Source organism: Sitophilus oryzae, unplaced genomic scaffold (assembly GCF_002938485.1).
Source record: "Sitophilus oryzae breed Bouriz unplaced genomic scaffold, Soryzae_2.0 scaffold_810_pilon_pilon, whole genome shotgun sequence".
Lineage (NCBI taxonomy): Eukaryota > Metazoa > Arthropoda > Insecta > Coleoptera > Curculionidae > Sitophilus > Sitophilus oryzae.
The window spans coordinates 3,249,371-3,276,710 of record NW_022147429.1 but is presented as its reverse complement, the minus strand read 5'-3'; the positions used below and the strand labels follow the sequence as shown (position 1 = coordinate 3,276,710).

Genomic DNA, 27,340 nt, shown 5'->3' with positions numbered 1-27,340 from the left:
AACAATTAATCTAACATTTTATATACACACATTAGTTACACTTACCTTTTTGATAACCTTTCTTGTCTCGACTTGGAGAGGCTAAGTTAGTCTCTCTTCTTCTACAGCAAAGGTAGCTAACCACAACAGCGCCGGTTACTATTGCAAGAGAACACCCACCTATGGTAGTGTACAGTAATACTTTTCTTGAAAAAACACCACCACCTTCTAGAAAATTAATTAGTATTTTTAAAATAAAATATATACAATATAATAAAATACTGTTTTATTATATTGGCAATGTTCTGGATATACTGCATTTTTCAGTATAGTTGTTTAAAATGCCCAACTCAAAAATATAGATATGGATTTGGTTTATTACATTTTTATTTCAATGAATAAATCAATCTTCATCCAATTTTACAATACCTGTATTTCTTATTTGACTCTAATTTTATTTTAATCATTAAAAAAAGGCGCCTGTCATATCGTTAGAACGGTTTTTAACTGATTTTAGAATCAAATTCGTAACTTAATTTTTAATTATCAATATACAGCATGTCCCCGGATTGTCTTGACAAAAGAAAAAACTTTTTTATTATTGACATTTTGGGAAAAATGCATTCTTCATAAAAAAATTTTGCTTGTTCAAAAATGGTTAATCCTGCTTATACTTTTCCAAATTTCCCTACCGTTTTAGAGAAAATTAAAAAAAAAACACGAAAACAGTTGAATTATTTAGTTTGGGTCCTAGAAATCAAAAGGCGTATGGTAATATCATATAGATTTCATTATTTGACAGATTGTTATTAATAGAATATTAATTAACATCATATTTATTGCTGTTTTAAAACGTTAAAGAAGTACAAAATTTATTTAGTTCATTTCTACAGAAAGGGTGATAATAGTTTTCGAAAAATGTGAAAAATATCAGGTTAACAACAACAGTAAAAAATATGACGTTCATGAAAATTAATAATAACCATTTTAAAAAGGGCTGGAAAATATATATTTTTGATGTATTTTTTAATATCTTTGAAACTATCGAAATATATTTTTACTCATATCTTAGGATTATGTAAAGTGATCTGAAAGGAAGTCTTGCTAAAAATGAATGCTAAAAAATCATCCAGATACTTTTTTGAGCCACCCTATAGAAGTTAAAATATTCTCTTGAAATACATTCTGGTACATACTTTAGGTTTGCACTTAAACAAAACTCTCAACTTTTTTATTCTAGGAGCTACAGATGCCCGACGCACTATTGCCGGACCCTGTATATAAAAAAAGTATATTCAGAAACGTTCAAATATTTGCATATTAACGCTATAAGAGCTTGTCTTATTTTGTCAACTGATTACTGCCTGCGCAAAAATTAACTTTTTCTTAAATGAAAATAATCTCGTAGATTACATAATACAAAATTCAAATTTTAATAAAAAATAAAATAATAGTAAAAATGAATGACTAAAAAATGTATAAATTAATCTAAAATAATAAAAACTAAACTACCTGCTGATCCTTGAACTGGAGCATGCCGTGCAACATCTAATAAACAAAAACAAATAAAACAAAAATATTAAAACATAATTTGCAATAAAACAAGAAAATAATCACAAAATAATAATAAATCTTTGAGATAAAAAAAATTAAAAATATTTTCATCCTAATAAGGCCATAAATCACTAAATTTATTACTTACTTTGCCCGGTTCTGAACGAGACTATATTGGAATAGGGCCCGTAGCCCCTGCTATTCCTGGCCTGAACTTTAAAGTAGTAGACCGTGAAAGGTTTCAGGTCGTATATAATGGTTGAATGATTGTCGCCCTTAATAACCAGCACTTGCCATTCGGCCTCCGTTTTCGTCTTATTGTCCGTATAAAGGATGACATATCCTGGAAAATATTACACGTAATAAAAGATCACATAAACGCGTAGGGCGTAAGTATAAAAAATGGTTCATTAAATTCATTGTTTAAACGAATGTCACGACAAAAAAAGGTTTTCAGTATTAAGAGGCTGAAGATTTAATGCTGGTCGTTTATTATGTCGTGATGGTAAAACAATCCTGGATATAAAAAGAAAAGAAATTGGGATTCGCATTAAATCAACTTGTTATATTTTTTTTTCTTCTTTTTGAAGTTTCTAGTTGGCAGTAAAAAAATAGCATTAATTTTTGTTGCAATTTCAATATTTTATCAATTTAATATCTCTCACCTGTTATTCGACCATTAGTAATCTTCGGAGGTAACCAAGTCAATTCGACCAATTGTGAATCCTCATCTTTAAGATGAACATCGACATCTCTTGGTGCTACGTTAGGTGGTAATTCCCACGTTCTGTTTTGAACAACCATACTCCATGAACTTTCTCTGCGACCTGACATGATTATTCAAGTATTTATAGGAACATTCTTATTCAAGTATTTATAGGATAATCTAAATAAGAACTTACCTTTTACTAGTTTTACTGCAAACTCGTAGAGCGTATTCGGTTTTAAATCGTTAATCATCGTATTTAGATCTGTTACGTTGATCATCTTCGGTTTTGTTGATGTTTCGGAAGTGTATTTAACAGTATAATATCGGTTGTCTCGTACGATCTATAATTAATGACATCAAGTTTTATACAGTGGACAAAGTGCTTTTTTAGAGTAAAATAACTATTTTTACAAAACCGTTTTAAATTGTGAAATCATAGTTTTGTCCCTGAGAGACTATTTATGTGGCAATAAAAACAGGTTGTTATTTCGTCTTCTTACAGTGCCATGATCTATACAGAGCGTAGGCAACCTCTAGCATATACTTGTGACGTCATCAGTTTTTCACAAGTACACGGGACAGTTTATCGCCCAATTCGAACGGCACTATTTGAGAGGTTGTACTAAGTAAATATACTTAAGATGGTTTGTCATTGCCTTCCTTGAGGTGGCGGCTTGCTAGTTGCTCTATTTATATATAAATAATTTTTTTTTATTTAAATAAAGCGTCCGTACTAGCCGGGGATCAAATCCAGTAGCAGTGGTAGACCGATAGACTATTGCTGGAGCCACGACCGGGTCACAATAAATTGTTATTTAAAAAGTTGTTGCCGGTTGTTATGTAATGATCTGTTATTTGAAAATAACAGTTCACAATATTTCTTACTTCCAAAGAATAGCATACGAAAATAACAGTGCAGTATAGTAAAATAACAGTGATCAATAGTTTGTGATGGTAAGTCTGGATTGCTATGCAACGAACCTTTAATAGAATCACAATAACTGACGATTTCAAAAAATAACAGATATAATAGCAGTGAGCTCGCCGCACCACAAAATTCATGTTCCTATTATTCTTTGCATTCGAAAATGTGTAACAGTTGGCTACTTTTGATGTAGAATTGTAACAGTTGTGGGTTGCAGACATAATGATTTCAGTGTAAATACAGAAGTTTGAGGGACTTTTAGGGTAATAATAGTTAAAATATTATTTCTAAATAAAAATATCAGTTCCAAATATTACACGAAAACAACAGATTTGCCACCAATGAATGGCAATTTTTCATATTGCCTATCAGAACTATTTAAAATAAATAAAAACTAAATACCTGTTGTTTCAGTGTTGGATCTGTCCAGTACAAAACTACAGAAGTAGTGCTTAAGACATGCGCTTTCAAGCCTAAAGGCGGCATCAGTGCAGCCGCTGGTTCAGGAGGGGGCTCATCTTGAGTTTTGGCAGTGGCGTATATGGGAGGACCTGGACCCATACTGTTACTCGCTCTTATACTTAAAACGTATTCCGAGTTTGGTTCTACGGGCAAAACAAAAAATGTAGAATTGTATATTGATCTGTATTAAGATCTTTTACCTAATCCTTCTATCACATAGGTCCTATTTCTTTCATCTAATTCATGTGAATAAATATCTGGTACTCCTTTTCCCCATCCAAGTATATAGCTACGCACTCGAACGTTTTGATTTGTCGGTGGTGACCAGATGACATATAATTTATCAAAAGTAGTTTTAACTGCAATTTATGATGATAATATTATAGAAAACTATATGTTCAATTATAAATTGACTTACATTTCAATCCAGATGGCTGCCCTGGCACTGTACTTTCGTCCAAATCGTTTTGAAATGTTTCTACTTCGACCCAGTCCGAAGCCGGTCCTGTTCCATTGACGTTCATTGCCCAGACTCTGATTTGATAGGAAACGCCCTTTTCTAAATCTTTGATTACGTAATCCCGGTCGTTTGCTGGGGTAGTATATGTGGTTCCCTTTCCTTTGCCAGTTTTGCGATATTTGATTTTGTAACCCACTATGACGCCATTTTGGGACTCTATCGGTGGTGGTTCCCATCTTACGAGAATGCTCTAAAATACGTAACGTAATAAAATATTGCAATATGTGTGTTGCGATTTGACTACTTTTTGAGTTTCTTTCTATAGGAAAAAGCAAAAGAGAAAATATTTTGATACTTCAAGTGATACAGGGTTGCCACCTTTTGTATTTAAAAAATCGGGACAGCACTAGTGCCGCCTATTTTCTTAAATGTAAAATTTTATGTGCCCATCGGATTTTGAAACAATATTTTATGCCTTAGGCTTGATTTTCATGCATCCGTTGTCCGATGATACGTTGATACGATATTAATTTCATTGGTTGTATTTAAAGGCTTCGATTGGTTAACCGTTTCTAACCAACCGAAGTCTTTAAATTCAACCAGTAAAATTAATATCGTATCATCGTATTGTTGGACAACGTATGCATGAAAATCAAGCTTTAAGCTTTAACCGTTTCTAACCAATCAAAGTCTTTAAATTCAACCAATAAAATTAATATCGTATCAACGTATCGCCGGATAACGGATGCATGAAAATCAAGCTTTATTGCGTTAACTTAAAAAACTATTCAAAATTTACAAATAATTATATAAAAATAAAAAATGAAAAGTTGGAAACAAAATTAGTAAACAATCAATTAAATCTAAAACACCTAGAACAAAATCAAAAGTTTCAGCTGTATAATCCGTATAATTGGCTTTATTAGTTTATTTAATTATTTTTAAATGAACATTTTTTGACAAAATAAACACTAATTCACCACAATACACCAAAACACTTTAAAATATAACATACTTAGTATACGCAAGCATAAAAAGGCCTTAACGCCTACAAGTGCGCTAATTTCCATTAAACAATATTTTTAACACTGGACGCGCGCGTTCGTTAACCTGTTTAGCATTATTAGCAGAAAGTATAAAAAGACTAGTTTTAAAAATACTTTAATAAACATGTATTTTAAATAAATTTTACAATTTTATTGTTTAATAAAAACGTGTATATTAAACAAATACAAAACGAGATATAAAACGCGAAACTTTTGGATCAAAATCGGGACTGTCCCGACAGAATCGGGACGGGTGGCAACCCTAATTGAAGATGTACCAAAATATTATTGTTGTTGTTTTCTCTTTTTTTACTAATTGTTTAATAAATGTTGTTAACTTACATCTACGAAATTTAGACTTTGGACAGAGGAAAATTAATTTATGATCTTTCTTTATTTTACAAGAGTAATAATGACGTATTGATTCCTGAGTAGTAATGGGAAAAACCGATTAATTTCAATAATCGAGTACTCGAGTATCAAGCGATTGCAATAACCGAGTGATCACTCGAGCGATATATCACTCGTATTTAAAAATACGGTTTTCACCCGTCGCATGTTGTAAGTTTAGTACTCGTTAACGCAAAGCGCCAAGCAGTAAGTTGCGTGCGCAGGGCACATATTCTTTCGGTAATGAACGGCAAGTAGTAAGCAGGGGGGTGACACTGAAATAGGAAAATTGGAAACAGTTATTAGTGTCATTCCTGTCATTCTCCTCACGACAAGTATGGCCGCCTAGACAAGGACAGCATTGTTTTTGTCTAACTTCACAGTTTAGAATTGACAGATTTCAGTTTCAGAGACAACTTCTGATTTGTTCTAGAACAAATTAGAAAATATTCGACGCCATTTTAATTAATTCCGTTAAGTTTCGTTTTGGAAGTTCAATTTAATATTTCGACTAAAATTTATAAATATAAAAATTTATAATAATAAAGTATATAAAATATATATTACATGAAGAATCCTGGAGAAAATGACGTTTCTGCAGTAGTAGGTATGTCCCATGTATATGAAAAATAGGTAATAAATAAACACTGTTTTTACATTTTTTAGATGCAAGAAAATGGTGTTGTAATCTCTTTGATCGGCGATTTTTTTGAAAATGGAAACAATTTACAGCAAGGTAAGATCATTTTTAACTATAACCAACGTTAGTTATCTCCAGTATGTGCGATTTATTGTCAATAATGCAATAAATCGGACTGATAATCTGATTATGCTATCCGACTAAAAGTCTCTTTTTGCTTCTTTTTGATTTATAAGCCAGGTCTCTTTGGGAATAATGGACGCTTTTTTTAAACAGTATATTTATATTTTATACCTATTGATATTTTTACATTGTTAATTTTAGTATAAAAAAAATTGTTTTTCTGTTTTCAGGTTTTTGTATAAGGCTCCCGTTTTCATGTTCCTGTGTCCGTTTTCTGTCCTTGAAGTCTGCGAATAGGTGTGTTTATTTACAAATTACTGTAGGTCATGCTTATACCACGGCATATAAATCACACGGCAGGCTAACTCGCTTTGGCGGGAACGCTACGCGCATATCCTCGCGCACGCCGCCATTTGGGTTTCCATCAACAGAAAGTAACCAGTGTCGTAGTTTTTTCAGCGACAACACACAGTTACGGCAGATTCGAGTCAGTAGCGTGCGGCTTAATTTATTTTGATTTTTTTCTTGAGTGATATATTTGGTTTTTCTAGTTTTATTTTCGTTTCTTATGTAATATAGTTGCCAATAGGTGCCCGGTGGCGTAGAGGTACAGGCTCTCGTCTACCAATCTCAAGGTAGTGGGTTCGAATCCCACACCCGGCATTTCATCAGCCGACAATTTTTATTAAAATAAAAATGGTTTGGGTACCTAGGTCGACTCAGCCTTAAATGAGTACTTGGGATTCACAATCCTGAGGTAATAATAGGCGGTTGAAGCGTAGTGCTAGCCACATTACCTTCCTTTGTATACCGAACGGCTCTAGTATGGCAAGCTGTACCTTGCTACTCCCAAGGCGTCAAACGCTATATACGGGAGCTATTATTATTATTATGTAATATAATTTGTTTTAGTAGTTTTATTTTTGTTGTTCAATAAAAGTTTCTTTCTGTTTCCTAGAGATCCTATTAGGTATGTATATATGTGATTAATTATTTTAACATATTTTAGTTGTGAAAAAAAACAGTAGTATACATATTAGGACATTCAGCTAAATAGGAAGATCTAATTAAAAATCTTAACAAACTTTAATATTAGTAAGATTTAATGTTAAATATTTAGTAAAATAAAATTTAATCTTGTATCTAGAATCTAGATATTAAAAATTAAATTTAAAAATCATTATATTATTCATTTAAATATAATTATAAAAATAAATAAAATGAGTATATCGAAAATAAGTTAACAATACATTTTTAGGGCAAGAACATGGGCAACTGCAGCTAATGGAGAAGACTTGATTGAAGATATAAATAAGGCCCACAAGTACAGGTTGTGTTCTGTTCACTTTGAATTTAAAATGTTTACCAATTCACTTTGTAACCGTATAAAATACAATGCGGTACCTATTCAATTGTTTTCGGTCACTTCCGGTTTCACCGGAAATGTATATCGAGTTCATTCTAGGATCGCTTGCGTTCGTCTCTTGGTACTCGTCACTTGCATAGCTTGCTCATAATCGAGCGATGTCGGTTATTTCAATAATCGAGTATTCGAGCGAATTTTCGCTCGAGTTATCCCATCACTATTCCTGAGGTGCTTGCAATACGTCATCATTAATTTTATAAACTCTAGCTGCAATACTATTCAAAATATGTACTTGGTCATGTATTAGCCTACTTTTGAGTAATTTTCATCATTATCTCCTAACCCATCATCCAGAACATAACTTTAGGACGACCAGGCCTGTATACGACATTTAATTAATCTTTAATATTGAGAAACTTACAGTGCTAGCAGGTTCAACGGTCACATTGCTGGGTGCTTCGGATGGCGGAGCACTAAAGGTGCGCACTAACTTTTCTTCTGTAGCTGCACCTGCACCATTGGGATTCACGGCAACAACCCATATACTGTATTCAGTATAAGGGTTTAAGCCACTTATATCAGTTGAAAGTTCAGTTGTATCTAGATTGTGCTCAACTGATGAAGTAGTCTGAAACAATAATATTATTTAGGTATGCAAAACATCTTTAATTGGTGATGAAGTAATTCAAAATAAACTCATTTATCTACTTCTTGTAACTATGAAAAATAATAAAAAAAAATGGTTAACAGAATGTTGCTGAATGTTAATAGAATTTCACAGTTATGGATATATTGTTAAGTTATTAGATCACTTAAATAATTTATACACAATCCGTACCTCCATGTAGTAGATTGTATATCGCAAAATTTTTCCATTTGATACTTCTGGGGGCTTCCAACTGACGTGTATATTCCTTGGCGTAGTGCTGTAGGCTTCAAAGTTCTGAGGAGCACTAGGAACATGCTCCTCGGATAATGTCGTAATTGTGAGGGTAGTTGAGGAATGTCCTGGACCATTGGCACTTATCGGTACCACTCGAAAATGGTATACTTTACCAGGTGATAGGCCGCCAATATTTATTTCTTCTAATTTAGACCTTGATGTGTTTTGAAATCTTTCCCTGCAATGAATTTAAACATTATACTCTAATTACAACATTTAAATAAAAACTATATATTTTTTTAAATAATTTTTTTGCTAAGATTATAAACGGGATAAAAACCCTAAGCAAGTTCAAACAAAAATTAATTAAATAGCACTAAACAACAAATTTAATAGCAATCAACTCTAATTTCTTCAACAAAAAAGAATAGACAAAAAATGCTGTATATCTATGAAAAAATGAATTATAATGTTCAGCATTTTTAAAAATAAATATTACCGGGATAACAATGACGTATTCGGACTTGGCAAATTAAGTGGTTCTCTTCCAGATAAAAGCTAACCAATCATATCACTTTGGCACGCATGAGTAACCAAAAAGCGCGAAACTGTGTTATTCAACTTTCACGTTATTTTGTGACAAAACACGCGTTATATATAATAAAATCAAGGCACTAGGCCAATTTCAGTGAACACCAGTAAAAATATACAAAGAAAGTGAAAAAACTTAAATATTATTAACTGTGGGGATCTTTACCATTGTATAAAAGAACTGGAATGTAGTCTTGTAATACTATTTTTATATACATGCATTAGGGACGGCAGCAACGCCAGAAAAACACTCCCTTGTCAGTTTTGTTTGACATTTCACTTATTAGATTATTCAAATTCCCGCTAAAACGTATAGTTGTTTTGGATCGCATCCGCTGTAGGGGAAACAAGGACAGAGGGCATTTTCGCATGTTAAGGTCAGTAAAATCCTCAAAGACAATCAAAGATTAAAAAATCTTCAAAAAATAAAACCACCTTTTTAGAAAAAATACCGAAAACTGTTTAAAGCGTTGTTTCTCAAAGTTATTACTGCGATCTTGTTCGTTGTTAGGTTAAATTTAAATCGTATTACCGCAAACCCGAGATAATTGTGGAAAAGTGGTAGTAAAAAACTTAAGTACTGTGTGATGGATTGCAAAAGCCAACGTGGGGTAAAACATCGGCTTCCAATCAGTGATCCACATAATTTTCCAATGTTGCATTAATATTGTTATCCATGTTATCCATATAGTTTGTTTTCCTTTCTTGGGTATGAGGTTATATAATTGCAAGATGGAAAACTTTTTTTATGCAACGTTTCGCTCCAATATAGTGGGCTTTTTCAGGCACTTTATTCTAAAAACTTGAAGTCGTCTTGCTAGCACCAGTCTGTATAAATGAGTGTAAGTGAGTGTGAGTGACCCTCACCCACACTCATAAAGTGGTCACACTCATTTTTATAGTTAAATAATCTATGTCAAGTGAAATGTCAAACAAAACTGACAAAGGAGTGTTTTTCTGGCGTCCCTAATTCATGTATATAAAAATAGTATTACAAGATTACATTCCTTAGTCTTTTTTACAATGGTAAAGATCCCCAGTTGATAATATTTAAGTTTTTTCACTTTAGTTGTATTTTTTACTGGTGTTCACTGAATAATTGGCCTAGTGTCTGGATTTTATTATATACAACGCGTATTCTATCACAAAATAAGGTGAAAGTTGAATAACACAGTTTCGCGCTCTTTGGTTGCGCATGCGTGCCAAAGTGATATGATTGGTTAGTTTTTATCTGGAAGAGAACCACTTAATTCGTCAAGTCCGAATGCGTCATTTTGGCGCTGCAAGAACAGCGCCAAGTTGTACAATATGATTGGATAAAAACGGCGTCAGCGATAGCTATGAAGATCGCTGTCATTTCTTATGTAAAATTGTACAGTGTCGCTGAAATGTATGGAAAAGACCGATTATTGGGTAAAATATACAAGGTACTGCAAAAAGGTAAATACAAGAGTTATAGGGTTTTTAAATGTCTATTAGCTAGTAGTAACTCTAAGTATACAGGGTCGGTCATAAAGTTATGACACATCAATTTTTTTTTAAATGCAACCCCCTGTATAACATTGCATATTTCAATTATTCCTTCAATTCTAAGCAATAATCGTAATACACATAGTGTACCTAAATTCTACCATTTCCGAGTTATGAAGTTTTGATTTTGAAATGTTAAACGAAAATTATGTAATTTCCAGACTTGATTTAATCTTATTTTTTACATATATAAATGGTAATTTGACAACTAATGTCAAATATCATTAAGTATCGTAGTTTTCTTCAGAATGGCATCGTTGAATGAAACTAAACGCATCGAAATTTTAATGCTGACAGGGTATAAGTGATATTTTCAGTCAATAACTCGAAAACGGTTGGTTTGAGGTACATTGTGTGTATTTCGATTTTTGCTTAGAATTGAAGGAAGAATTGAAATATACCATAATATACAAGGAAAAAATGACAAAAACAAGGGAAAAATGAAACTTTAATGTGTCACGGCTTTATGACCGACCCTGTATACTTAAATTTATTACTCGTCAATAGACATTTAAAAACCCTATAACTTTCATATTTAAGTTTTTGCAGTACCTTGTATATTTTCTCTAATAATAATTGACCGTTTCCACACATATCAGCAACTCTGTATAGGGAATGTCATTGTGTGTGTGTAATCGTCATTACCAAGCCATCTGGACGCCGATTATTTTCGGTGATACGGTATTTGTATTGTAGTATAGCTTTCCAATCTAAACTTGTTTCATTAATCAATGTTAGTGGCATTCATTAGTGGTTAAAATCAGTGCATGCTATTTTTTTGTATGCTCCTTCTTTAGTGTTTTTTATTTAGTAAACATGGTGGATGTGCATCCACTATCTATCATTTATTTTTATTAAAGAACACATTAGCAGTTTGCATTTTCGATCTTTTCCGCGATTTCGTCTATTGAAAACGTCTCCTCTCTTATTAAACAGACGTTAAATACGAATAAACTAAAATAATTTCGAAACGCTAGAAAAATAAACCCACCTGTCGCTTCCCTCTTGCCGGTAATAAATCGAATACGCTTCCACGTTGTTGGCGTTCTCCAGGGGCGGCTTCCAGCTCAGGATCACGAACCTGGCCTTGGTAATGACCGACTTGAGATCCAGCGGCGCGCTGGGTAGGCCTTCGGACACTTTCCGCTCCGAATTGCCAGCTGAAACGGTGTTCGGAAAGGAGAATGCAGATTGGATATCGCCCAGGTTAACTTCGTCGTTCGACTCGCTGCTCTTTAGCGAACTGAAAGCCCGGTGCGGATCGTAGTCGCCACCCTGACCGCTGCCGCCCGATTTGGACAGATGTCCAAAGTCCACGTCTCCCAACTTGCCACCGTCCTCGGATTGCAGCGAAGTGAACAGGGACATGGAGTGTTTTTTGTACGAGGAGTCCAGCGGTCTGGGTTGGACTTTTTTCGATCGGGGTTTCGGGGGCTTTTTCTTGTCGACTAAAGGCGTGAGTGTGACGGTGTACGATGTGACCAAGGCATGCAAAATGAGAACGTAAGAGATAGGGAGTCGGGTGAGGGAGAGGAGAAAATAATAAAAAAACAAATTAATAAATAGAAAACAAAAAATAATATTAAAACTAAGAAATAATAACTTGTACCACTTAATGGATGATGTGTGATGTGTATTATACAGTGCAACCATTTTAATCAAACCAGTTAATTTTAAAGACCTTTTTCGATTAACGAATATACAGGGTGTCCCAATATTCCGTGGACATGGAACTACTGAGTATTTTTTTTAACCAAAATAAGTTCATTAGACACAATTTACCTCTACACAAGAGTGCTTCATTTGTCCGTTAGGGCATCAAACTTTAAAATAATAAACACATTTTTTAAGATACATATTTCAAGAACCGATATTCGTATTTGAATGAGATTTGAGATGCCTATGTTTTTTTAAGCGCTTTAACATTTGGCTTACACAAAAATCAAGAAAAAGTACGGGAAGGATAAAAACTACCCACACCCCTACATAAATTTAAGTATAAATATTTGCCAACTTCATCGACGACCGATTTTTTTTTCGTAAAATGGTCCTAGAATGTACTACATTTATTGTCTCTTGTAAAAAACGCCATTGTGCATACTTTTTGAAAAAAAAAATATTTTTCCAAATATGAATTCTAAAAAATATCTGTCACATCAAGTTAAATGTAGGAGCATAAAATCTATTATGTGCTAGTAATCTAATTGGCAAAAATATCGAATATTACGTTACGTTAGTATCACAAATGATATTTCATAAGCTTCATACATTTTAAATAAATTAATATTCGGGTTTGTTTTTCATTGGTGCACTCTAACGGATAAACGAAGCACTTTTGTAGAGGTAAATTGTGGCGAATTAACTTATTTTGGTTAAAAAAAATAGTTGTTCTATGTCCACGGAATTACTCCTTGTATATCTTGTAGATCTGCTTTGGAAAGAAATTCCCCAATTTTTTTTTCCCAAAAACTGTTTACTACAAATATTACAAATTACAAATATACATCTTAACTTGTAGAAATAATATAAGTATCTACTCCTTTTGAAAGAAAGATGACTACTAAGAAAAATATCTACTCCTTTTGCAAAGAAAATTACACATCACCATAACCATCTACCCCACATTGGTTTTGGACTATTTTTTTTGTTGATGTACTATAAAAAAACTTGTAATTTTCTGCTGTTTACATTTTTTTTTGTAATGCAGCCTCTTAGTAAAATTAAATGATGCTTTAGAATCATGTTATGCCATGCTAAAGCTATGCAGGTATCAAAAGCTGATATTAATTCTATATGTTTAATCATTTGCCAGTGACAGTCACCAAGTTAAATATTGAATCGCGGGTTCATTTAGGCGAATTTCATAGCTTTTATAGAAATATCGTCCATATAAATATATTTTATCCTAAAGTTTTCTGTTTTAGAAATAACGCAACGCGATCAATTAAAAAAAATACATAGAATGTAGAATGTAGTAATGTTCTACTACTATATTATTCAGGGTGGTCTAAAATGTATTCGGGAAACAACATCAGCATATTTTGCTAATAAAAATAAGTAAAAAAGTTTGAATAAATGTTTGTTCTAAAATGTTTCGTTTCGGAAATACAGGGTGTAGAAGTTTCATTTTTATTTCGTTTTTTTTTTCAAATAATCTCTGAACTAACGTCAATATTTGGATGAAAATTGGTGCCTGGGTATTTTTTTACCACAGAAATTGTTTTGAAAAAATCGAAATAAAAATGAAAATTCTACACCCTGTATTTCCGAAACGAAGCATAACGACACATGTATACGAACTTTTTTATATACTTATTTTTATCTGCAGAGTACACTGCCCAGGTTTCCCGAATACAATTTGGACCAGCCTGTATAACAAAAATCAATTATTTTGATTAAATCTCCAAGTCACTGTTTTTTGCCTATTGCATTTTTTGTTTCTTGCATCTAATAGGTTCTTGAGTGCAACAAGAATTTCGTTTTAGATTTAATATTATTATTAATTTTATTTTCTGATAGTCTACAAAAGTAGTTAAATGTAAAGTTAATCACCCTATACTTCAAGAACCAATTAATTTTGGAACATATATCACTTAAATTCATTCAAATTAAAAATATATTTATTTATCTGTTAGTTTTCCCTATAATAACTATAATTTCAATTCAATTAAACAAACGAAATCAGCAATCTGTAATAGAAATTAATTTTCTGAAATTTAAGCATTTTCAGTAATTAATTTAACATTAATGACACAAAGGTCATAATTGTTATTGTATCTTATCATAGATGTTTTATACATATACAAAACTTTTAGATTAATACGTAAAAACTGTAAATGCATGATTGTATGTCATAATTTATTAGTTAGATTATATTTATAAAATTATCCAATTAGCAATTTCGGCATATCATACATAGAGAATTTCATATCTTTTATATTCCAGTTTTGTTTTTAATATAATTTTTCACGTATAAAATAGTATTATAAATATAAAAACTCGTTTACTAAAAAATAATTAAATAAATACGCAATTTTGCAGTTATTAATGTGTATGGGTGGTACATAGTGAAGATAAATAAAAAATATATACAAATAAAATAAAATAAAATCATAACAGTCATAATATATTTTATATAAATATTATTAAATAGAATGAATTATAGAAAATTTATGTAAATACATACCGGGGTTAGTTAAGATTTTCAGGCTAGCTGCAGCCTGGATATTGCCAGCCGGATTAGTTGCAAAACATTGAAAAATTCCAGAATCAGAAACAAGGAGTCCCATTATTTTCAAATTATTTCTAAAATATAAAATTCAAAAATTAAAACACATATATGTAGGCATACTTATAAAAATATCAACATACCCATTTACAAGTTTATAGTATTCAGAATACTTGACTAGTTCACCGTCTTTGAACCATTGAATTTTCGGTTCGGGTATACCATATACGCTACATTCTAATTCTATATCTTTTGTAGAATATTCTGTCCTATCTTCGGGTTTCTTTAAAAATCTAGGAGGCACCTAAAAAGAAATTAATTTAGTGCATGGCGTAAACCTACCACCATATTCCTATTAAAGAATATTGAATAATTATAGACGTAAGTATATATTATTAATAAAAATTGAATGATTTAGGATAAAACATAGAAACGTATTATATGTATTTGATATCAACTTAATTATTATAAACTTTTAGTTGCGTAATCGAGGGCGCGATTTTTAAATTCATTGTTGCCAACTAGTGATGGGTTGTTATTTAACTATCTGTTATTTTATAACAATTATTTATAAATAACATAACGCAACCGTTACTACTTCTAAAAAATAACAGATATAAAATAACGACACGTAGAGATCGGCCGCTCGTGAAACGAAAAACGAAGTCGGCGCTCTGCATCACCACGAAATTCTATGCTGCTCGAAGCAATTCCAAAAAACAACTAGTATGGATGGAAAACATGTTAGCTTTTTTCGTTTTCCTGTTATTACCGATTCTGAACCGTCTTAGAATTGTGATGCGTATGCGCAGAAAGAAATATGAAGACATTATTTCATTTGCGCATGCGCTGGAGAGTTCTAGGACGATTCAGAATCGATAATAACAGGAAAACGAACAGACCTGTTATTTCGTCAACCATCGATACAGGCGGCGAGACAACGGATAACGGAGTGGGGAAAGCGCTACGGCGAACGTAGCTGCTTCGGTCGATACCGTCGATGATTTACAACAGCTTAAAAATAATAGGATATAAAAGAAGCAGGTTTTTTGAAACAGTTGCGGGCATAACGCCTGGCGGTGGAGATAACAGGTGTGGGAAAGGAACGCTGCTGCATCGGTCGATTGTCGATGGAGGCTCGCAACGGGTTGGAGAAGCAGTCATTTTAGATAGGTTGTTTTTCAACCTGTTACGAGCATAACAGGGCGGTGGTCGAGATAATCGGTGTGGGAAAGGAACGCTGCTGCATCGGTCGATTGTCGATGGAGGTTCGAAACAGGTTGGGGAATAACGCATCAGTTGTTTTAGATACATTCTGTTTCACCCTGTTACGAGCATAACGGACGGAGGTCGAGATATTATGGCGCTGTATGTTTCAGTACTTACTTATTAAGTTTCAATATTTAGGTATTTATTTATTCTGAAAAATTTTCAGAATATTATAAGATTTTTTAAAAATGTATACAGGGTGTTTTGAAAAATCTGGTCATTGATTAATCACGATCCTGCTTAAAGCCCTTGACGTAAAAAGCTGATTTTTGGAAAACGGATTGACTTTAGTGTGTAGAGGTTCGATAAGAAGGGATTTTTCGAAACTCGAATTCTAAGGGGGTGAAACTACTCTCAAATATTAGAATATTTTTTATTTAAAAACCGGTGAGTTTTTCGGAAAAACTCTTAAAACACGTATATTTTATTATGTTGTTTTACATATTTTAAGATTTTTTAAAAATATATACAGGGTGTTTCATAAAAAATGACCATTGAGTAATATTCTGCTTAAACTGCTGGGCGTTTAAAGCTGATTTTTTGCAAACGGATTGACTGTGGGGTTGAGGTTCGATAAGGAGGGGTTTCTCGAATCTCAAATTCCAACAGGGTGAAAACGCCCCTTAAATATTACAATATTTGTTATTTAAAAAACGGTTAGTCTTTCGGGAAAACGCCTGGACACGCATAATTTATTTTGTTTTTTTTACATATTTTGAATTTTTTAAAAAATCATACAGGGTGTTCCAAAAAGTTGAGTAATTGATTAACCACGGTTCTGCTTAAACTGCTCGACGTTAGAAAGCTTATTTTTGGCAAATGCGAGAAAATTTTATCCAGTTTGTATGTTAATGGAAATTCTTGTTTTGCTTTATCATCACCATTTGAAATTATTAATTCGATGCGAACAAAGTCGCGGGTACACGCTAGTTTAAGTGTAAAATTAATTCGAACTCTAGTGTGTAGTTGGTTTACTTATGAAGAATATACTACATATTTTCTTATATTGCTATTTTTTTACCGCAAATGGTAAAATCATAACTAAGAGCTTCTCGCCCGTCGAGTGATATGCACCCTGTACACTGCTACGCAATTCAGGATCTACGTGGATCGAGGGGCAGGGCGTAGGTAGACCGCAATGTGTAGGTATAGACGAGTGGCGGAATTTTGGCTTTTTTTATATCGCAATTTGTAAACAGCGCTTATTTGTAAACAACGAACGTTTTTAGAGAGGTATTTTAGATAACAATCGAATTTAGAAATGTTTTGACACCCTGGAAATACTACCACCGAGCACGTCATTGTTGCAACTTGCAACTGCGTTAATACGCCTGGCGGTGACCGTCTCATACTCTTTCAGATATTTAGCAGTAAAATAAAGAAACCTGTTATTTTTAAGCTGTTATTTTAAGCTGTTTTTTATAAATAACTATAACAGTTTCAACTGTTATCTAAAAATAACAGTTTTGCGCATCACTATTGCCAACCATGGCAAATATATACTGTATTGTATATTATAATATATGCCGTACTGGAATTTAAATTACGCGCTGGGGATTCAGGTGGTAGCTCTGCTGTAAAAATGTCTAGTTGCCACATTTATTTATTTATTTCCTGTCATTGTCATTCGTTTTTTACACTTTAGTAGTAGTTTTACACGAGTTTTTGGTTTAAATAAATAGTGTTGTGATGCTTTAACATTGTTCTCTGTAGAACCTTTTTTAGTGCGAAGTGTACAAGATTTAAAAAACTCATCGCAACTTTATTAGAATATTTTGAACGGGAAAGCGGTAGTAACGGCCCTTTATGTCCCTTAAGTGCTGTTAAAAAGGCGAGTTTTGTTAATGTAAATAATAACTGTTTATACATTTGTAATTAATTTATTTTTTTTTCCTAAAATATTTTGATTAAAAGAAAATATGTAAAAGTGGACATCGCTGTGCCGGTCAAGTTTAATTACGTGACTAAAAGTTTATTTGGTATGAACTGTGGATATCTGACATGCTATACAATAACTAGGTAAACTAGTTATTAAACTAAGCTAGTTAATTAGCATAAATAAATAAGAATTTGAGTTAGAAAAATATAAATAAGTATACGTTTCTACATGAGGCGTACAACCTAACGGTAGGATTTCCTAACTGCGTCGAGACGCATGCGTCTGACGTGTACGTTAGATGCGTTGAACGCGCTGCGGCAAACGCACCAGGTTGTGTTTTTCTATCAGCGTTTCATATTAAAATAATGTTCTGGAAAAAAATATTTTAAAATAGATTTTTAAGCTTAGAAGGTTTTGAAATAAGGGACCACTCAAAACCTATCTTAACAGTCTTCTAGGAAGTGTTGCATGGCAAGAAGCAATGGTATCAAGATTACGTTCTTAAAATTGTGTAGATTCAAAACTTTTTTTAAATAATCTAGTCTCGGTTTTTTTGTATATCTTATCGCGATTAAAATAAATAATAGTAAGACCAAACCCTGTAAAAAACATGTTTATATATTTTGTTGATACAAACCTGTTCTCTTTAGTTTTTCAGAAATATGTTTCCATATGTTCTCCCGTATTTGTTGATCTTAATGATCTTTTTGTCCGCTGTCATAAATAGCAGGGTGTTCAGCTATGAATTCTATTAGTTGCTCATCCTCTTCAGGCGAAAATTGTAACATTTTATGTTTCATTACAGTTAGTTGATTTTTCCACTGTAGACATGTTTGTTTTTATTATAAAATATTAATAAAAAAAGAACGCATACACATTCCTTATACTTTTCACTATGAAAACGCAAAGCATGTGCGTCTAGACTCCTCTCGAGGGCAGTCATGCGATTGCCGGACACTGAAGCGTCAGACGCTCACAAAGGAAATCAGTTGTACATAATTGCACTGAACCAGTACCTCGTGTTTATCGCATGCGTCGAACGCATACGTTTCGATGCAGTTAGGAAATCCTACCCTAACGAAGCTTAGAGCGGGGAGGACCGCGAAGCTACTACTGTCCGTTCCACTCGGCTCTACGCGTGCAGCTATGTTAGGCCACGGCCTTATAGGGTACCCTAAAATATTTGAAAATGTGTGGACTTACTTGAATTTCAATAAGGGCAAAAGCGTCTAAACTATCTTCTCGGTTTTGTGCTCGACACTGATAAGTACCGCCATCTTGTTCTTGGATTTTCGTAATCCTAAGGGAACTAGTCGATCCGACCAAACTAAATCTACTATCCAAATCGCTAAAAATAAGATTTTTTACTGGTAGAAACAAGAAAAAATATTAAAAAAGATTTAAAAACTTAAACATTTCTCCCATATACGTTCAATTTTACACATTGAATCGTATTTTTTTTGTGTTTCGAAGTAGGAGATATTAGCCGATTGGGCTCCTCCACATGCGCAGTTCGCTTGACCTTGACATATGTGGCTTTCAAACCTCCTTGAGTGATTCCAGAAAGAACCTTGTTGTGAGACCTTAAACGACCTTTAAGGTTGACTTTCAGATGTATTTGAAATGCGTTTGTGTACCCTTCACAAGGAGCTTGATGGACAATCATGGTGCGACACGATGTGATAAAGACCCCTGACAATGTGGCAATTGTTGATGATGAAGATACTGTTTTCTTTTCTTTCCTCTCTCTCAGTATTAGTTTTCTCATCCATCGTCAACATTCGCTTTAAATTTGGTACTTGAAGCTGAGCCGGGCGAATGCTGTTTCTGCGATATTCTTGATTGTTCTTCATTTTCTTGATATTTCTATTGTCTCCACTCGTTTTTGAACAAGATCTTCAAAATCTAAGATCACTGTAGTTCGGATCTTCGCAGTCCGGAAGGGAATTTAATATTTCCTCACCATTTACAGAAGACATGTTTTTTTATCTCTTCGGGGCAATATCTGAAGACTAATGCAATAACGTATGAGGAACTCTATCTTATAGCCGATCTCCCCCAATTGTTACACCCTCTGCGCATACTATGCAGTATTATAGAATAATTCAGGGAATTTTTCAAGCCTATGGCAACATCAGCATTCTTCCTTAGTCTAGTTCTTACCTGAACCCACTAGTGATCTATAAGTGTATTATTTGTATTTACTTTGTTCTAATAAAAAAAAAAAATAATCACAATAATTATTGTAAAATAGCCTTTTATTTTAAACCATTTGAAAAAAAATACTATAATTACAACTTCCTGTCTTAACCAATACACTAATTATTTTAGAGACTTAATATAGTCCTCATTCTATGTTCACACTTTTTAGACGCTCCTCCCTAATCTGAAGTTCCAGTTGTTGTAGTGCAAGTGTTTCTCGCGCTTCCACTACACTCAATTCAATTTGCTTCTGAATTCGTCCAAGAACTGTTCTTTTTTATTCGCACCACTTGGGCGAACAGGTTTCGCTCTTCCCTCACTCAAGTAGTCGTCGAAAGTCTGCTCTTCTTGCTGTTGCTGCTGCTGCTGCTGTGGGTGTTGAACCGGTTGCGACTCTTAAGCTGCAATTGTTGGAGCAGCTCGTGGTGAGGTTGCTGTTCTTGTTTTCCTTATTACACTTAGTATTACGTTTTTCACCACCACTTTTTCTCTTATAAGGTGTCTCCCCCTTCAGTATGTTCTTCAACTTTGATCCGGATTGTTTGTTTTTTACCCCCTACTGGAGATGGTTTAGGCTGAACCACCTGAATATTTGATATAATATTCACTTTTGGTTTTTCTTCTCCTCTTCCACCACTTTCGCAAATATGCGATCAAACTCTTCACTCTCAAGTTGGAAATCGATATCATCACAAATTATATTTGCCATTATAGTCTGCGTATTAAATAGGTTATGTTCGGACATCTCTCGCTAGGAAAACTAATGAAATTTATACTGTTGAGCTACTTTTATACACGAACACCCCACTACAAACTCTCCCTATACCTGATGCATGCGGTTTGAATATTATTCTTCAATATGTTTCAAGGGTAAAGTTACATTAAACAGAGTGTATCTTAAATGTTCGGTTATATACTTTAACAACCCAAAAAGTCCTTAACATCAAGATCTAAAGGGCGCGTTCAGGGACGGTTAGCGGTTGCGTAAGTGGTCTCTTTTACACACAAAAAACAGTCAGCCGCTTAGCAAAAGTTTCAGCGCGACCGGTCAGCCGCTGTGTCCCTGAACGCACACAAACTCTCGATATTAAGATGTAACATTGTTGCCATTTTAAATGTTCTCGACATTGGAATATTGAAACTGGTTGCAGTAGGGAAGCTATTCACAAAATAGTGGGCGGAGTTAAAGATAGTAGGAGGAGTTAAAATCATGGTGGGGTTTTACTTCTACTTAAAGCTCAAATCTGTGTTGTATTCTATCATATACTGTCACTTAGTGATACAGTACATTACTAAAATCAAACCAGTGTCCATTTCTTACAAGTTAACTATGGATTTGTGGAAACCAGTAAAAAACTCCAACACCACCGCCAGCTGACATATCCTGGGATGAACCATGGGAGACGGTTCCAACCAAAACCAGCCGATATGATGCCTCCATCAATACCAGCTGATGTATCATGGGACGAACCATGGGAGACGGTTTCAATAAAACCAACCGGATATGTCGCCTCCGTCAATACCACCAGCTGATGTATCCTGGGACGAACCATGGGAGATAGTTCCACCAAAACCAGCCGAGATGACGCCTCCACCAATACCAGCCGACATATCCTGGGACGAACCATGGGAGACGGTTTCGCCAAACCAGTCGATACGACGCCTCCACCAATACCATACGATATATCCCTGGGATCAGCTGGATGAGACGGTCCCACCATCCGATTTATCGTGGGGACGAACCAGGGCAGGGATACTGCCCCAGAGGAGTATTATAGGGTGAATCCTATAATACTACCTACAACTGCAAGGACTCAATAAAAACAGAGAAATATTTAGGAGAGCGTGAACGTAAAAGACACGCTCTCTTTAATAATTTCGCAGTGCTATCTATATAATTTATAGTTTATTTTAATAATTATAATTTATAGTTTTTTAAATAAATAAATATTATTAATACATTTTTTATTTTTTTTAACAGCCCTAATACACCAATATATGCTCAGAGTTGAAAGAAAATCATATATAGGTAGTGTTATCATTAACTTTGAAAATCTGCATTTTTTTTTCTTCTTTTAAAATGAGTAGTTAAAAGGAGTAGCTAAAATGAGTTGTTGGGTCACAATGCCATCTTTTTTTAATCAATGTTTTTTTTTTTTTGTTAATAGACCTAAACACACTAATATATGTTCAGAGTTTCTGACTTGAAAATGAATAGCTTCTAAGAGAAATGTGCATTTTTCTTTAAATTGTATTTGAAATTATTGCTGACTTAAGAATAAGATATATTTGTCTGCAGCTGTACAGACTGCCAAACTATTTTTCTTCTTTGTTCTAATTTTTTATCCTACACTATAAAATGCAGTGATCTCAGTTCATGTTTGGTAGCTTTGTTAAGTAAGTTTAGTTTAAATGTATATCTATGGAATAATAACACAATCTCTTTAACTTTTAGTAGGAATTATCTTAATTAAGTATTAAATTCAGATGTGAATATGAACAATAAAAAAACAACATAGATTTTTTTTGGGGAACAAATATGATTTTATTTAAGTAATATAAAATAAATCACAGTTAAATAAGCTTTTCTAAAACATGTTAACAAAAAAAAAATACATAAAAATTTAAACATTTACAAAGCACAAATGCGTAATGGACACAGTTATATACATTTACATATTCTATTTTCAATTAAAACTAATATCTACAGATAGGACTTTTCAACTTATACGCTTTCATCTATTTCATCTCGAAGCATCTGTTCGGCGATATATAAAAATATATTTAAATTAGTATCGGGATCTGTTTTATAAAACTCAATATCTGTATGCCCCCAAGGTAGAGTTTTTGTTGTCGTAGGAATTAGATATCTTTTGTCATCTCTAGAATTAAGAGCCACTCGGTTGGTTATCATCGTGTAAACGTCGTGCAAGTCACTTTTGAAAGATTTCATTTTACGAAATATAAGACCACCACGTTCTACTACTTTCTTATAATCGTCTACAGTTAAATCTTTTGCGATTATTGGTTTTTTTACACCTTTTGCCTTTTTTATTTCAGTGTTGACTGAGGCCACATAATAAGCTTTGGCACCTGTGCCATAGAAGCATTTTATTGGATCAGATGGAAATTCATCTTTCATTCTACCCAATATCGATTCGCTTTTCTTAATGTTGTAGTTGTTATTAAATGCATAATTTGATGTATCAAATTTTGTTGGGTTTTCAACCATAATCTGGTAAAAATTTTCCGTATATATTTTTAATATCAATGAATCCGTGTCAGTGTACAATAGAGAAGCGTCAGCGCCAAACTTTTTTTTAATAAAATTATAGAAAAAATCATAAATTACAACTTTAGACATATCCAATATTGAAAATCCCGTATATATAGGTTTATCATATAGTATTTTCAGTCTACCCATATGAATTGCGACTAAATCTTCAGTAAAAATTGAGCTGGTTTTAAAATTTGGACGAGCAATCAAAGCCTGGGCTCCTAATCGTTTACCTTTATTTTCCCAATGAGTGACTAATTTAATATCTTTACGATTTTCAACATTTTCCATGGTTTTTCCAAAAACGGCATTATTATATAGTTTAAATAAGTCTTTTTTAAATTTAGTTTTAGATTTATTCCTTAGTTCTGTATTAAAATCGATATATTTTTTTAACCATCGTGACTGCTGGAATTTTAATACCCTATGAATTTCTGTTACTATCAGATCATTTTTTATGGCTTGTTTGAGTGTTTGATAATGAACAATATATTTTCTTTTATCGTTTAAATTCGGAATTAGTTTTGTTAATTTTGATGTTTCCGTAGGTGGCACTATATTTTCAACTAAGAACGGAAGATCTGAATGTTTATCGTGCAAGTGCTTAGGATAATGTATATCAACTTCCAAAACGTAACCGTATTTACTATCGTCTTCAACATTCATTATGTCTAAATCTATTATTTCACGTTCTGTTAACCAACGGAAATCTCTTAATGGTAATGGTTGAGACATACTATATCCATATAAATTTGTTGCGTCTAAATACATAATAAATGATGAAGGTTCTGAAGGATTATAATTTGGAAGAAACTTATTATTTGCTATATGTTTTCTTTCCGAACACTGACTTACACCACCACGAATACCGTTTTTAAAAAAGTGAATCATATCAATATCCGTTAGCAATTCTAACTCTACCTTGGTCATGCGCAGCATTGAGTCAAATGACAAGCTGGGTAAACTATAGTATTGAAGTGGATCCAATTTATGTATTTTTAAACTTGTATCGCGAAAATTTTCGAAAACATCGCACAGAAGAAGAGTATCCGATTTTAAGTATAAATCCGAATAATCCCCTAGAGTTTTGCAATTGAATAAGCGCCAGACATCCTTTGCTCTTTGATAGTCCACATCGCTAATATGTTCGTTATTTAAATCATCGTAAAATTCATGTTTAGTAGGAAGTGAACGGTTATTCATTTTCTTCAAACTATCCATAAATGTATACGGAAATACACCTTTTTGACGCATTAGGTCAAATTTTTCTTTCTCCGGAAAATGCTTTTTTGTTTCCTTAAAGTTTTCAATTGATAAACCATTTCCCAAATTTGAAAGAGATGTAGATAAAAATTTAAAACTGTCTATAAACCTCAATTTTAAATATTTCTTTTTTACCTCACCCTTACTACCTACATAATCGTCAACGTAAATGCTTTTTGTAAACGAGACATACTTTTCTTTACTCTGGGCAATAATATCAATTTTGTCTCCATGACGACATAATTCCTTAATGAACATATGAGAATCGTAGCCGCTTAAATTGTGAAAGACAATGGGTACAAAGTTGGGTAATTTAAAATTTATATTACAGGTTCCGTGAGCTGCACCTCTGTATTTTCCGGTGAGATGGCAGTGGTCCCTAACTTTTTGCTCTTGGATATCAAATAATCTTTCACATATAAAACATGTTTTTGCGTTAATAAACTCAAGTTTTTCTTTATTGCTCAATGGGATCATCTTCTTAAAATCTTTTAGATATATGTTGTAAATACTTCTTAAATCATTTTCTATGTGAGAAACAAACTCTTTAGCGGCGTCCTTACCGCGATACGTCTCAAATTTAGAAAAACTATCATCGAAAGAACATTTTATCAAATAAGCGAACGAATAAGGTTCGTGTTTGACGCTTTTTAATGTATATGATTTTGTTGAACTTGGCGCAACAGTAGCAATCGGTTTAAGAATTGATTCAAAATCGGCATATACTACAAACGGTACCCTTAATTGTTTTTCGATGTTTTCGAATTTTAGAATGTTTTCGGGAACGCATTTACCGTATTTATCAAGCTTATGGGTCACAGACGGTATTGATGTGTACACGTGATTACAGTCATGATTCTGATGCAATACCAAAGCATGTGCTGAACTGAAATGTAATAAACAACCATCGCAAAAGTAAAGCTTATGTTGATGAGAGTTTATTTGGCTGGAAACAAGACGAGACAAGTTTTTTATCCAGCAATAATGTGTTTTAACACAATTTATATTGCATATATGTCCATCACTATTAACTTTACAATCTTCAATTAGTAATAGTAAATTCACATGTACCACCAATTTCCTTTCTGTGTACCGCAATGGACCTACAACTTCCCAAACTATTTTATTATTTTCAATTTTGCTTTCGAGACCATAAACGTTAACTGATATATTATTCAATTGTTCAAAAGTTTTTATATCGCGCAAATTCATTGGAAAATCCAAACCTGCTATATTTAACAATGTTGCAAAATGTGGATATGAAGATAGTTCTGCAATTTTAGACTTAGCTGGACACAAGGCTGACGTTATGGCCCACGCAAAACAATACTGATCCATGTTTCTGACATTGACAACGGCTTCTTTTCTCCGAATGGGAGTTGGCAACTCAACGAATGAAGATCCACCGATAGGGTTAAACTTGTTAACGTTAATTTCTAAGTACATAATTTTTTGTAAGGCCCAACCTAAAATAAACTGAAATATTATTCTCTATACATCTTATTTAACTTTAGTATCTATAACATACCTGAGTCTTTTTCAAGAAATTCAGATGCTTGTGTCATCAATTTATCGACAAACCATAAATATTTCTCATCTAAGTCTGAAGACCCATCGATAATTTGATTAGCAGTATTAAATGATTTCTCGCTACTATAATTTTCAGTGGATGGTAAAATATAAGAACCAAATACTTCCATGTTTACTTTGATGCTGTTATGAGCAAAAATTATGTTTTTCAATAGGTCTAACACTGTGGATTTTATTTCATTAAAGAACATTTGGTAATCTATGTAGACATTAACTGCACATACTCGATAACTAACGATCCTACATTTAAATGCAGTTTGAATAATTTGGACGTTTTCTGATAATGGAATTGCTGCATTATTCCTATGCTGCAATGTTCTCTCATGACGGGATATCTGATTGCTGGGAATTGTGATATTACATGACGTACAGGTGTGCTGAACATTTGATATTGATGGGTGTAGAGCTTGACGTTTAGGTGTTGAAGGTCCAGGGTCGGTTGCTTTTTTACACGATTCGGCTTTATGGCGCCGCATATTATAACTTCGCGTAAACGATTTACCACAAGCTTCACATATATATAACATTTTGTTAATGTAAACTTTATAAGTAATTACTGAACAACCTATACAATGCTGCACACACCAAAAATATATACGTTACAATAAGATTCTGTAGAGGCATGTCAGAGTTTAAATAAGACCTCCCCCCCCACCCATATTCTCCTAAGAGCATCGATACGCACGATTCATTCCAAAGACATCTGGTCTTTCAAGATCATACATCAAGGTCCTTGTGAAGGGTACACAAACGCATTTCAAATACATCTGAAAGTCAACCTTAAAGGTCGTTTAAGGTCTCACAACAAGGTTCTTTCTGGAATCACTCAAGGAGGTTTGAAAGCCACATATGTCAAGGTCAAGCGAACTGCGCATGTGGAGGAGCCCAATCGGCTAATATCTCCTACTTTTCGAACATGTTGTTAACATTATTCAATTAGAATACATTGTATTTTAATTTAGTTATGAAGTTTA

General features: G+C 33.3%; 2 protein-coding genes across 5 annotated transcripts in view; both read right to left on the bottom strand.

The window, feature by feature from the left end:
• LOC115888967 (neogenin) overlaps positions 1–27,340 on the bottom strand; it is a 326,830-nt gene that overhangs the window by 9,493 nt on the left and 289,997 nt on the right. For 2 of the 3 annotated variants that reach the window (XM_030908855.1, XM_030908856.1), the window contains exons 6-19: positions 19,238–19,382; positions 15,030–15,190; positions 14,845–14,963; positions 11,650–12,106; positions 8,493–8,775; positions 8,076–8,282; positions 4,048–4,339; positions 3,830–3,988; positions 3,570–3,772; positions 2,436–2,583; positions 2,199–2,360; positions 1,682–1,876; positions 1,492–1,527; positions 46–207 (exon numbers count right to left, since the gene is read on the bottom strand). In XM_030908855.1, coding sequence (XP_030764715.1) covers positions 46–207; positions 1,492–1,527; positions 1,682–1,876; positions 2,199–2,360; positions 2,436–2,583; positions 3,570–3,772; positions 3,830–3,988; positions 4,048–4,339; positions 8,076–8,282; positions 8,493–8,775; positions 11,650–12,106; positions 14,845–14,963; positions 15,030–15,190; positions 19,238–19,382 — 2,729 coding nt within the window. The remainder of the gene's footprint in view (positions 1–45; positions 208–1,491; positions 1,528–1,681; positions 1,877–2,198; positions 2,361–2,435; positions 2,584–3,569; positions 3,773–3,829; positions 3,989–4,047; positions 4,340–8,075; positions 8,283–8,492; positions 8,776–11,649; positions 12,107–14,844; positions 14,964–15,029; positions 15,191–19,237; positions 19,383–27,340) is intronic. The other variant, XM_030908857.1, reaches the window with a different exon arrangement.
• On the bottom strand, positions 22,811–27,271 carry LOC115888968. Of its 2 annotated transcripts, none has more exons than XM_030908858.1 (2): positions 26,305–27,271; positions 22,811–26,242 (listed from the first exon to the last, which is right to left on the bottom strand). In XM_030908858.1, exons 1-2 carry the CDS (start codon positions 26,891–26,893, stop codon positions 22,962–22,964), a joined length of 3,870 nt encoding a protein of 1,289 aa, XP_030764718.1. In that variant the 5' UTR covers positions 26,894–27,271; the 3' UTR covers positions 22,811–22,961. The 2 variants fall into 2 exon arrangements, with proteins under 2 accessions (XP_030764718.1, XP_030764719.1); XM_030908859.1 differs by having other exon boundaries at positions 22,811–26,252; positions 26,305–26,374.

What these genes read in the sequence shown, in the direction of transcription:
- LOC115888968 (XM_030908858.1), bottom strand. Translation starts at nt 26,893, where the DNA reads ATGTTATATATATGTGAAGCTTGTGGTAAATCGTTTACGCGAAGTTAT. An exon ending in ATTTCTTGAAAAAGACTCAG is followed by an intron (nt 26,243 to 26,304) that starts GTATGTTATAGA and finishes AGTTTATTTTAG; the next exon opens with GTTGGGCCTTACAAAAAATT.